Genomic DNA, 12,789 nt, shown 5'->3' on the forward strand with positions numbered 1-12,789 from the left:
TTACAGAAGTATTTAATGACCTAGAACATTTATATTGTACCATCTGGGGGAAGATAGCATACTCTACATACTTACTGAAGCCATTAAGTTGTATCTCTATCTAAAGTAACGAAACCTACCCTTCTGAGAAGAGAATTGTTCCTACTGCTGTCTGTAACTAAGAGATATCCCAAATCAGCATTTAAAAAACGATGAAACAAAACAGCTTATATATCCTCTGTGCAAGACAGGTTAAAACTGATTTTAGTACTCAAACTCAGGTGTGATGCTGCTTTTCACAGAAGTTGCTAATGATATAGGTCGGATGACGCTAATAAGCCCTCATGTACACTAAAGGCTCCAGTGTTTTTATTTTACAAGTTTAAAAACAATCAAATATGTGAAGATGAAATCCTGGCAATGCTGACTTCAATGATGGTTGGATTTGACCACCTAATTCTGTTTAAACTTCTTTCGAGGCAGTTCCTGTTCCTTGATATTTACTCTTTTTAGATGTGCAAATACAATCACAGTGATAACTTAAGTGCACTGTACTGCTACAGCCTTCTCAGTAAGAGGAGAATACCTGAGTTATGGAGCCTCTCAAAGAAGGAATGGTCTCAACAGAAACTTTACTGGTTGGAGTTCCTCGTGTTATACTTCCCTCCTGTATGGTTGTGGTACCTGATTTTAAATAAAGATACATACAGATAAGAGAACAACAGAAAACACAGCTACTCCACTTGAAACAGAAACTCTAATGCTAACCATTAGTTTATACAAAAATACAGGGAAATTTTCAGCTTGCTAACAATGTGTATATGAAGCAGTTAAACTATTTCCTCTTTTGACTTAGCCTTTTATGGCATGTGAAGCTATTAACCCATGCTGTTCAGTTTCCTCTCTTCTGACATATCTGTATATTTCACAAGTATTGCCCTGTGTATGCTCAATTTCGAAACCAGCACCTCTTGAAACCAATTTTTTTAAACAAAATATGCAGACAGGAGGAGCTTTACTAACACACACATACACATGCCTCAGACAAGAGGGAACAGATTAATCCTTCCATGTTTGAAAATAAGACTTCAGTAGCTTAGGCTTAAATTCTCTTAGTTTTAGCAGGCTCTTAGAAAGTTTCTTTCTTAAACTGTATGATTGACATTACCTCGAACAACGCCTTCATGTTGTGCCCTGACCAGGAGTCCCTCAGGCTGGGAATTCTGACTTCTGGGAGAAAATTCTTCTTGTTTGATATAGGGCAGTGAAGCTATTCAGAAGAAAAAAAAAAAAAATGTTTTCTTGTTTGCTGGTTTTCTCTCCCCCACTCCCTTAGTTACAAGTTATTAAACAGTCCATACAATACATATGTCAGTTCCTCTTTTCTTACCAGATTTGGCTGAATCCTGCTGCCTTGGCAGCCCAAGAGATATGGAACCCACTGATGGCTTTGCTGTTTCTTGCGTATAGGAAGCTTGACTATGAGATGTTAAGTAAGTGCCAGGTGTTCCCTGAAACAATATATTACATTAATTAAAGATTCACTTCTGTGTTTTAAGGATACTGCTAAAACCACTATGATCCCAAAATGCTACACAACATCACTGCAAAAAAATTATGTGCAGAACCATAGGAGTCCAGAGCAGAGATGCAGTTCACCTGAATTGTGCATCTTCAATGATGCTATTAAACATAAAGAACTGCAACTTGTTCTATTTTATAAGACACCTCCTGGATTTTTAGAGATAACATATATAGGTCTTAACGGTTAATGCTGCGAACGCTGCAGTGAATACAAGATCTTGAAGGTTGCTGAAAGGGCAAAAAATGTTACAAGCACAGATTTTCAATGAATAATTCTCTTACTTGTGAGATTGAGCCTCCCATAATGAAAGAAGGTTTTTCTGATGGCACACTTGTTTTGGAGGATGGAATGAGTGGTGGAGGAGGTCTAGTAGGTCTGGTTGTTGGAAGGCGGACTCCTTCGGGGATATTGGTTATTACTTGGTGAGGAGCAGGCTGGAGAACTTGGGGAAAAAGCGTACATTAAATGTGACAGTCCATTTCAGCTCTATTAGTCAGCAGAGAGGCAAAACCAGAAGGAGTACAGTTCATCTGACAATTTCCAGCAAGAACTGCCTCACAATACCCAAAGGCTATCTAGCTGTATTTCCAGCTCTGAAACTCACTACGTTCAAATACATCTTGTACTTTAAAACCAAATGGATAATACCTAACCTTGCCATGAAGTTCAAAAATGGCAGAAGCTGCCCACTAGAATTACAAACTCCTTAAACTGAATTTTTAAAGCTAACAATCCAGGGTACATTCACATTTTTTGTTGCTTTCCTGTTTTTAGATAAAGTATTATACGTAAAGAATAAGAACAACTGAGCAGAGTATAATTTAGACTTCTCAACTCTGTCTGAACATGACAGTATTTGTATTAGGCTGAAAAAACTCTTGATGACTTTGTCCTACACTGTTTGGACACTTTTCAGATCATCCTGTTTGCTTAGTAAAACACATGTTAGCTGATAAAACAGAAACCAGAACAAAACTACACCCTCACTGGGGACAGAAAAATACAGAACACCTATCTACGTACACACAAACAAACTCCTTCCTCTGTTAGTTCACAAAGCGTTCAGAGCATAATTTGATACTGCAGAAGGTAACAGAAGTCCAGCTTCCAAAGACCACACATTGCTATGATACTAAAACAAACATTTACCTGGTGGGACACTATAGCGAGCCGCATTCATATCAGGCTGAGGAGAGGCTTTATTGACTTCTCTTGGAGACAGCCTGTATGGTGATGCTGACCTTGTTGCTGTATTTTGTGCTTGTGCTTCCTGTTCTATTGCTCGCTTGACCTCAGCGTAGGGCATATAGGCCACTGGCTTTCCTATCATGGTTAAAGAAAGAGAAGAATCCGAAGATTAGAAATTCAAGAGTCAAAAGGTCCAGTACGCAACAGAATTTTAACAAAGGGCCTATTACAATGGTCACACTGTACTCAGCAAGTACTAATGCTTAACTACAAAGCTATAATTTGACTGAAAATGAAATAATTGCTTTCAGAACATCACTTGGCAGTAACAGAAAAAAACCAAAGTCAGGCATGCAGGCTCTTTCTGAATGAAAGGAATAAATAGTTCTACATACTGAGGCATAAAGATAGCAATTCTTGTGCCAGTTTCATTGCTTACACCAACTATGCAGTGCTACCAGTAGAAGGTGAGTGTACTCAGTACTGCTAATCTTTTGGCTAATCCAGAATCATGCATTTGTTTTGAAATCAACATACACATATACATATATAATACCGTCCTTGGCAAAGACTGCAGCTTTTTTTTAATTAAGTTACACACTGGTATAAAGTTGCTTTCCAAAATAATTAGAAAATTGGATTAAAGGTACAGCATAATTTACTATGTTCTTAGGTCTGTACTTTTATATCCAAAGCTTTGAACAACTCTCCTACTTTGTGAAAAAACAGTATTCCCCACACTACTTCAGTAACACTCTTGATTTTTGCAGGCAGACTTCATGCTACAACTTTCCCACAGTTTTTAATGTAGTACTGCCAATGCCAGCATCAGGAGCAAACCCTGACTTTCCACCTAAAGCAGCAACTTCCAAAACCCACAACCTTATACCCACCTTCCCAGTCTACAAGCTCCCTTCTCATTATTTTAACAGGGAAAAAATAATGTATATGTTTCCTTCTTTTTAGGTGTAAGAAATTAAGATGAAGCATTTTCATAGCACATTTTTAAAACTCATGCATGTCAAATTTCAAAGAACACGATAGTTTATGTTGCTAACATTGTGGAGCCACCAGACTCAATGCACAAGAAAATAAATCAAAGAAAGAAGAATTAAACATTTATGAGGGTATCTCTAACACTGATGTTCAGCACATTGGTGCCTTACTGGTTTTGTTTCCCTGTTACAATGTATTTTTTGGACTACTTCCTTCTCTAGTAAAGAAAGCTGAGTATTTAGAGGTAACAGTTACAGTGCAGAACTGGGGCTCCCACTGAACATGCTTTTCTTGCATAAAGACAATCATCTGCTCAGCTGTTTCTGGAACCTAAATTCTGATCTCACCCCAGCAGAGCCAGTTTTGCCTTAGGTAGCTCCCTAACACTGTAACTGTAGCAGGATCCGTTATAATAGACTGGTTCCTTCAATCAAATGCCTTAAGAAAGAAGGAATCAATCAACAATACTTCAAATTTCCCCTCTTAAATTTTGAGGCAGAGATTTGAACACGCAACATACAGCACAGAGTTACATCTATGACAGATGTAAAACCACCCACCTTCCCACTCAACATTAGGGCTCTTGGAAGTGCCACACGGGCTCACTGAGCTTCGATACTCCATGTCCAGCTGCTCTTGCCTCTGGCGTTGCTCCTCCAGCAGTGCTGACTCATGCATTGCTTTAATGTGCCGCTGATAGAGCGCATAACCACTCACCGGTGTTCCAACAGGAACAGTACAGGGACTGCAAGAAACCTACAGAGAGGGGAAGATGCACACAATGGGCTCGTTAATATTAGGTATTTACTAAAGTAACTATCTTGTTCAATGGACCCATTGCAGCAGGGGTATAGCCTATGTACGAGCATTTCAAATGGTCTACTTCTGTTTTTAGGCCAATACTTGTCTATTTGTTTGTATTTAACTTAATACACACTTGAAAAGTAACATGATAACAAAGTAAACAATGTATTTCAATAGTTTCAAAACTATTTGCTGATTTAGCATTGGAACTAGTTATCAGGACAACAGATATTCCTTCAAACATCACTTAAAACACCCCATACCATAGGTGGTATGACAGCTGCTCGGTGGTGAAGCTGCTGTAGGTCCATCTGCCCTTGCTTTATCGTGGGTGACACCAGTATTGATCCAGCTGGGTTTAACAATGAGGGCTTTGACTCCCTGAAGATACTGGAAAAAGAGAGAGAAGGAAGGGAAAAAAGTATCACCAAATAGACCAAGATTCAACACACTGCGCAAAGTTAAATAAATAAATACTGTGTTTTGTTTGTCCCAAAGCACATCAGGTAGAACAAGCAACAGATGTTGCTATATTACAAAATACACAGAAGTAACGAAAGTGTTCAGAATCTTCAGAACTATACACTTATGTATGCAGTTTCTATATGTACAGTACTACAGGAATGCAGCCTCCTTCATAAAGGATGCCTTGAAAAAAAATAGATGGGAAGCGCAAGATCTATTTAGCCCACAGGAGATGCATAAACAGTAGTGTGTCAAGTATTTTCACCTGGAGACCTAATACATTTGTGAAGAGGAGAGATGTCTGAAGAGGCAGAGAGAACAGAAACACCACCAACTGCACTCTTCAAAACAGCACATGCAGCACAACGACACTGGATACTTTTGACATTTAACAGCTATCCTTGGTACTGTGAGTATATTAAGACCACTGGCACGGAAGGAGGCATTGGCTCTGAAGCTACACTATGGTTACAGAGGAATCTCACCAACAGAACATACTGGGACGGATGAGGAGCACACTGAACACTTCTGGGTCAGGATTAAAGGGAGAGCAGAGAGAGGTGACATTGCAGTGGGAGTCTGCTACAGGCCACCTGACAGGGAAGAACGACTGGATGAAGCTCTCTATAACTGGAGCAGTCTCATGTTCACAAGCCCTGGTCCTCACTGGTGACTTCAACCACTCCAATATACCTTCAAGGGACAATACAGGAGGGTATACGCAAATCCAGAATGTTCCTGGAAGGCACTGATGTTAGCTTCCTTCTCCAAGTGAAGGAGAAGCTAACAAAGAGAGGTGCTATCCTAGACACTGTTCCCACCAGCAAGGAGGGGTTGATATGGAAAGCAACGCTCAAGGGCAGCCTTGGCTGCAGTGACCATGAAACGGTGTTCAAGATTCTTAGGACAGTGAGGAGGGCACATGAAAAGCTCACTACCCTAGGCTTCAGGAGAGCAGACTTTGGCCTCTTCAGGGACCTGCTTAGTGGAGTACCATGGGATAAAGCCCTGGAGGTAAGAGGAGCCCAAGAAAGCTGGTCAGTATTCAAGAGTAACTTCCTCCATGCTCAAGAGTCACGCATCCTAACAAAGAATTCAGGCAAAAGTAACAACAAGCTTGCATGGATGAACGAAGAGCTGAAAAATGTCACTAGCGATGATAGTTTTTAACCACTGCTAAGTAAAACTGTCTTGCAAACAGCCTTTTAAAGACCGAAGTTTTTGAATGCTAAATAATTGAACTCACCCTTGTCTGTCAGGTTCCCCATCAACTTCCTCATCAGCACTACAGGTGGCACTTGAATCATTATCTGAATGGGATTCTTGTCTTGCTGAGTTAACCTGTTGTGACAGACTATAGTCCATTTCTTCAGGTTCTGACTTTTCCTTGGGTTTCTCCATCTCTCTCTCTTTGGTATCACTCTCTATTTTCACTTGAATATTTTCTGGTAGCCTCATTTCAGTCTCTACAGGTTCAACTTTGGTATGCACTGGAAGATTAAGCACAGGCTTAGCTTCAACTGGATGGCTTCTACCGTCAACCTCCATAGGTTCTTCTGCTTCGTTATTTATCTCTTCCTTAACCTGTGGCTCAGAGGTCTGACTTTCAGCTGTTGATACACTTTGGGATGTTACAGAGGGAGATGTGCTGGCTGCAGGTTTAACAGTAGCTTCCTGTTCTGCTGCCACCTCTGTGGTCACTTTCGAAGCAGCACTCTCAGATGGAGTTTCTTCACTCGGTTTAGCAGGTTCTGCTGGAGTTGGAGATGGAGCACTTTCTGTATCAGAACTATTTTCAGCACCTGAAAAAAGTTTTAGAATAAAGATTCAACATTAATGAGATCCAATTAAGCTTCAGTCAACTGCTGCTTAGTATTTATTATAATAATAAAATATATGTGTGCTGTCCCAAAACACAACAAGACAATTGCTCTAAGAGTATCAACTAGCAATGATTTGATTCAATTTTCAGGCTGCTCAATACTAAAAACACTTTTTCCCTCTACACATACAACTAGTGAAGTAAGTTCCAACAGCTGAAAATCAGCTGTCTGAGTATGTTATGAAATGGAATACAGCTTTCTGATCAACGTCTTTCCCTTCCAGTGCATACAGGAGTTCCCTTCCCATGAAGTTACCTTCACTGTCTTCTGGATTCTCTTCTTCATTAGATGCTTCAATGTCTTCATCCTCCTGAGCTGACACAGTCGAAGCTACGCTCTCACACTGTGATACATCTCGCTCCTCTCGGGGCCTTCGTGAAGACTGATAAATATATGGCATTTATATTGTACTGAAAATTCACAAGTACTTTCTTTTACTTTCTTTCTAGATGCAGTCTCATTTCTTAACCTCATGAAGGTTTGAAATGAAAGGCAAGGCATCTCTTTAGTACAAATTCATTTACAAGGACTTTCAGCCTCTGTACAGCTTTTGCTGCTTCTGACCAAAAGTAAGCTTGGGAACAAAACACTGTCTCCATACATATTTGGGGGGAAAAAAGGAACTACTGCAGCAAACAGAGAAACTGATGCTCTTCACTTCAGCAGAGAGAAAACTAGGACACTACAGCTTAGAGAATTCCAACTTCCAATTTAGATGCCACAAAACTTTCAGCTCATGGTCTTCTATTAATTCTTTTGCTCAGTTTTGTAAGGTTAGAGCTTACTGTGCACTGCAGCATATTTCAAGGTAACTGTTCTACAGTCATGCCCTGAACTTCATCTATAGTTGCTGGTGTACAAATAAAAGCACTAAGGAATTCTTCAAGCTTGAGCATGCTATCCAGTAGACAATTTTCTATTGCATTTTAAAGCATTAAGTGATCAGTATCACAAGTCAGTGAGCATCAGCTGCCTTTTCTAGGAGATTTATGCCACAACACAAAAACGAGTAGAAAAGCAAACAGGTGGTGACTGCAAACTAGTCTTAGTGAAGCACGATGAATGACTTCAGCAACGCTACGTTTTTCTCTGCAAAATACGCCGTGTCCACTGCACTTACCTTCTGTTTGTGCTGTTGAAGGAGACTGTCCAGATTGTGTCTCCTTTTGTAGTTGAAGTAGAAGTTCTTACACTGAGCTTCACTTTTCGTCCCAACCATTTTGGCAATTGCTGCCCAGTTGCGTCCATGTTCCACGAGTCCTGTTCAAATATAAAGAAATAGATATTTACTACAATAAGTAATTCAGAGATCCAAACCCCCCATAAATGGAGCAACACTACCAGTGGGAAAGGAAGGTACTAAAGTATTGCTGTCCTTATACAATGTCACACTGAGAATCCTTATATGACCATTAATTATGGGGATGGAAAAAAAAACTGTCTATCAGAATGTCTGCTAATGAAGCCTTCAGACTTAACTCTCCTGTTGCCAATATGTAACACTTCTGCAAAAACATTTATTTTATGGGTAATATTTAAAGATGACATTATCTGTCAAATGAATAGAGACAACCTGCCAAATACACTAACTTTTCTGTCAAAGGACTGTCTTGCACAAAAGGAATTTTTGTAAATTGTAAACACAAAAACAGCAAATTTCAAATTATTCACTTAGTGTAGTGCTGCACAGAATCACAGCACTTGTAGAATTCAGAAGAAAATATTCAATAATTCAGTAAATACAGTACCCAGAAGTAAACCAAATTCTTACAAAATTTACCTTTTTTAGCAACTTCCATTTCTTCTTCTGTCCAGCGGGATGTCTCCACAGGCTCCGTAGAAGCTAAAAGAGAAAACAACAGCTGATCAGAGAAAAAGAACAAGAGTTATTTTTATGGCATGCATCCCATCATCTATTACTCTATTTACAATAAGGCTTATTCAAGACACATGAGAAAGCTGCTCTCGTCAGTGGGAAATAGTCTTCATTAAACCAAGATAGAAATATACATTCCCAGCAGGTTCCTTTTTCCTCCTTTGATCCATTCTTTTCTGTGTATCCAACGGGGTTCCTTAAGTTTAGATGTTACACAGTAATGCAAACATGCTATACTCTTCGAAAATCACAAAAGAACTTTCTGCACTCTTACTGCCCACGTGACTGTCTAAGTTTTCAGCACACTGATCACTGCAGTGGCTGAACAAAAAAAAAAACAAACAAAAAAACCCACCCCGATTCTCAGTCGTAATTTAACCCTGACCTTATAAAGCAAGTATATAATCAACTCAGGGTAAAACAAATCACAGCAGTATTTTGTTGTTTTTAATATGGTTCACAGCTGGAGGGAAGTATATCATAGTAGGTTCTTTAAAAGGCGTTCTGCACTTTTCTCAATCCAAGGTGCTATGGAATAGTTCCATCTTATTTTGCTGACTACTGTGGAATGAACTGCAATAGTTATTTAGCAATTAGTGGGTATCAAATCTACTATTCTTGTATTGATCAAGTTTTCTACTTGAGAAACAGAAAAATAAAAAAAAGTAAAAATAGAAGTAAAAACAAGAAGGAAACTAACTATGACTCATGGCAAAATATTTTTTCGTTCACTTCTCTGGATTTGACATCATTCTGTTTAAGTTTCTGCATGGCATTAAGTGGCAACAGCCTCCTTTCCTTATTATAAAATCTGCCATTACATACAGTGTGCAAAGTGGACTCTTCAACAGCTTCCATTAACAATACAAGTAAGAAACTGTAAGAGATCTGACCCCTGAAAAGCTATTCTGGATTTTCCAGAAAATCCTGTAAAAATAAAGAAAAAAAATGACTATTGCCATTATCCAGCAGCTGACCAAAAAAAAATTATCAACCGAGAAAAAACGTTTATCACAATTACTGATATTTACAGCTAAAGAACTCACTTGCCTACTTACTCTGGTCTTTAGGATGTGAAGAATATTTGAGCAACAGAAAAAGATGCTACCAATTCTGTAAGAGTAGCTGCCAGTAACTACCCAGCTGGAGAGCTAAGAGTGACGTTTGCTGCAGCACAGCAGTGAAGGAAAAACTGCCACACCAACCAGGCTAATTATTAACCTGCCAAAAGGTATCCTGTTTGCTACTATTTCTACACCACCACAAATTATGTCAGAAATGCAGCTGGAGATCGTGTACTTTTTTCTAACATGCCAAGGGAATAACATTTCTATTTTAAAGAATTTACTTGCCGTCTAATGCAGAAATGACAACGAAAACAACTTGCTGGGATCTATTTCAGATTATGAAACTCCCAAATGTACTCAAATATCAGGTCTACTTGTTTAACAATAACTTCTATGAGCTACAGCCTGTAAGTCAATCTCTGCCAAAGGCATTTGGATCTGCATGGATCTACCAATAACCCTGCAAAACCAGCTGAAGTAGTTAACACAAAAGCTTAACTGGCTCCCACCACACATGGTTTTAAGAGTCATCTGATTACAACTATACCATTCAGTTGCATTTATGAAATCTAACAGTATCAAAGAGTCATAAAATTATAAGCAGGCCTAAGAATAAAGATGTAATACTAAACAAACCAATCCCAAAATGTACTGCATGTATAGAACGCACCCTTAAGGCAGTGATGAGCGTGACCACAGATGGGTCCCCAAGTGTCCTATCAGTGCTACTCACAAGGTTCTGGTGGGGGTGGAAGAGGTGGTGGTGGCTCTTCAGCAGCTGCAGCTGCAGCAGCATTTGCTTGTGCAGCTTCATTTGTCATTGATCTGGTGATCCTCCCCTTACGACGACCTTGACTATTGGCAGTTTTACGGCCCCTAGGAGTGGCCTGCTCCCTTTCCTCCGTTTCCTCTGCAGCAACTTCAGTTTTGTCCTTTTCTTTGGTATTCTCTCTGAGAATAGTTAAAAAAATAATAAATATAAGTATATAAAAAGTTATTATTTACACTCATTCAGATGGCCATTATGGACAGTCTGATTAGTTCAGAAAAACAAACAGATTGATATGTCTTGTTTGATGCATAAGAATTAACCTAAATAGGAACAAGATGTCACTGTTGGACTAATGGCAGTTCTGTTCTTTACAAAAAATTGCATAAAAGTTGCTGCAACCTAGATTAAGTACGTTTTCTGTACATATACTTACTTAGATTCCTCCTTCTCATCCTTTTCCTCCTCATCTTTCTTTTCCTCGTCTTTTTTGTCTGCTTTTTCTGCTTTTTCCTCTTCTACCTTTTCTTCTACTTTTTCCTCTTGTGAAGGACGAGCAATTTGTTGCTGAAATAAAACAGAATTTACACATTTTAAACAACAGTTTATACACAAAGGAACAGAAACTCAGAGCAAGACAAACACTGATGTTACCCTACCTGCAAATAGTATTTTAAGCTATAATCACTGCACATCTGTCCACATAACAGTAAAAACTGGGTCAGGAATTTAGATTTGTTTCTAGCGAGTTTATGTTGTGTAGAAGGAAAATTATAGTCCAGATTATTATTTTTTTAAATGCTGTACCTGTTATTGAGATGATAGCTCTGCTAGGCACTTAAGTACTGACAAAAGACAAAAAGTAATTACCATTATCCATTATTATTCCACAGAGAACAGCACAAAATACTGTTTACGTATTAAGAGACACTCACTCGTTCAGAGTGAATCCAGATGACTACTACGTGGGAAAATCTCATTTTAGAAAGCACATAAATTTGATTTAAACTTTCCAGAAGATGCAATCTACTTCAAAACAGGAACTAATGGAAGAAATGTCTGTTCCTTCATACAATCACCTGGAATTTTACCACTGCTAGAAAGTAAAAATATAATTTTTAAAGAGTCTCAGAAGTGTAACAAGAATATGTGGCGTTGTTTTTGCTATTACTTGTCACACACACACAAAAATTATTAACCTTGGTATTCCCTGTCTGATTCATTTGTTAGATATAGGCTAGCACTAAGCGAGCCAAATTATCCCACGATGTTTTAAGAAAGCATAAAGAAAAAAAAGCAGTACTCATACAGAAAAATAATACGTTAAGGAAAATACATTAAATATGGCTACCAAGGAAATTTCCTTATGTTTTAGCATTGCTGTCCTTTTAATATGTTGCTTCCCAGCACTCTGGAGACCTCAGCTTTTCTGACCTGGGCTGGTCAAGACAAAGTAAAGCTGGTAGTATTTATTAGCATTAGTGAAGGATACTTCCTTTCAGATCCTTTTTAAATCACTGACTGTTAACCAGACAAAATGTTGTTCAGTTCAGCAGCACTCAGCTTTGCCACACAGGCCAGGTCTTGTTCAGCATGAAGAGGAGCCTAAACATTGCTTTTTGCCATCCACAATGATTGACCTGCACACGACAAACACATCTTACGTTTTTCAAAAAAGCGCTGAATGCAGAAATTCAGCAGTGTTGGAAATTCCTTCCTTTCCAGATTAAAGCACCAAGCAGCAGTTGGCTGCCACTAAATAAATCACGTAACCCACTCCCAAAATTCGCAGAAGCCCTACGTGCAGCCAATGGCAAGTGAATGAATTCTCCTGATGGGCCTCAAAAGCCAGCAAGTCCACAGGGAGTACTCAGAGCTCAACGCTGCATCCAGATATTCATGCTGAACCTTATCTGAAACAAGGTGATCCTCCAAGTGCCACAAAAAAAATCCAAGCCTGCTGTACCAGGCACGATACACCAAAACTGGGAAAATAACCAGCTTCAGACTGCAGGTGAGTTACAGCAGGCACAGCTCCAGTCAAAGGTGAGGAGGGGAGAAGACAAAGAAAGAGTTCTCTTCCTCCTCTCTGAAAAAACGTGTTTTCATAACATAACTTAAATAAATGATTACAGTTTAAATGCCTTCGTAAGAAACCACAGCACATACAGGGAGTG

At 39.0% G+C, this 12,789-nt stretch overlaps 1 protein-coding gene across 6 annotated transcripts in view; it reads right to left on the minus strand.

The window, feature by feature from the left end:
• The window catches only part of NCOR1 (nuclear receptor corepressor 1), a 60,296-nt gene that overhangs the window by 15,190 nt on the left and 32,317 nt on the right, over positions 1–12,789 (minus strand). For all 6 annotated transcript variants that reach the window (XM_021415489.1, XM_021415491.1, XM_021415492.1 and 3 more), the window contains 13 exons: positions 11,049–11,179; positions 10,577–10,794; positions 8,681–8,743; positions 8,021–8,160; positions 7,156–7,282; positions 6,264–6,819; positions 4,816–4,942; positions 4,309–4,504; positions 2,714–2,887; positions 1,846–2,006; positions 1,370–1,490; positions 1,148–1,249; positions 566–663 (listed from right to left, as the gene is read on the minus strand). In XM_021415489.1, coding sequence (XP_021271164.1) covers positions 566–663; positions 1,148–1,249; positions 1,370–1,490; positions 1,846–2,006; positions 2,714–2,887; positions 4,309–4,504; positions 4,816–4,942; positions 6,264–6,819; positions 7,156–7,282; positions 8,021–8,160; positions 8,681–8,743; positions 10,577–10,794; positions 11,049–11,179 — 2,214 coding nt within the window. The remainder of the gene's footprint in view (positions 1–565; positions 664–1,147; positions 1,250–1,369; positions 1,491–1,845; positions 2,007–2,713; positions 2,888–4,308; positions 4,505–4,815; positions 4,943–6,263; positions 6,820–7,155; positions 7,283–8,020; positions 8,161–8,680; positions 8,744–10,576; positions 10,795–11,048; positions 11,180–12,789) is intronic.

The sequence above is a fragment of the Numida meleagris genome, chromosome 18 (genome assembly GCF_002078875.1).
Source record: "Numida meleagris isolate 19003 breed g44 Domestic line chromosome 18, NumMel1.0, whole genome shotgun sequence".
Taxonomy (NCBI): Eukaryota; Metazoa; Chordata; class Aves; order Galliformes; family Numididae; genus Numida; species Numida meleagris.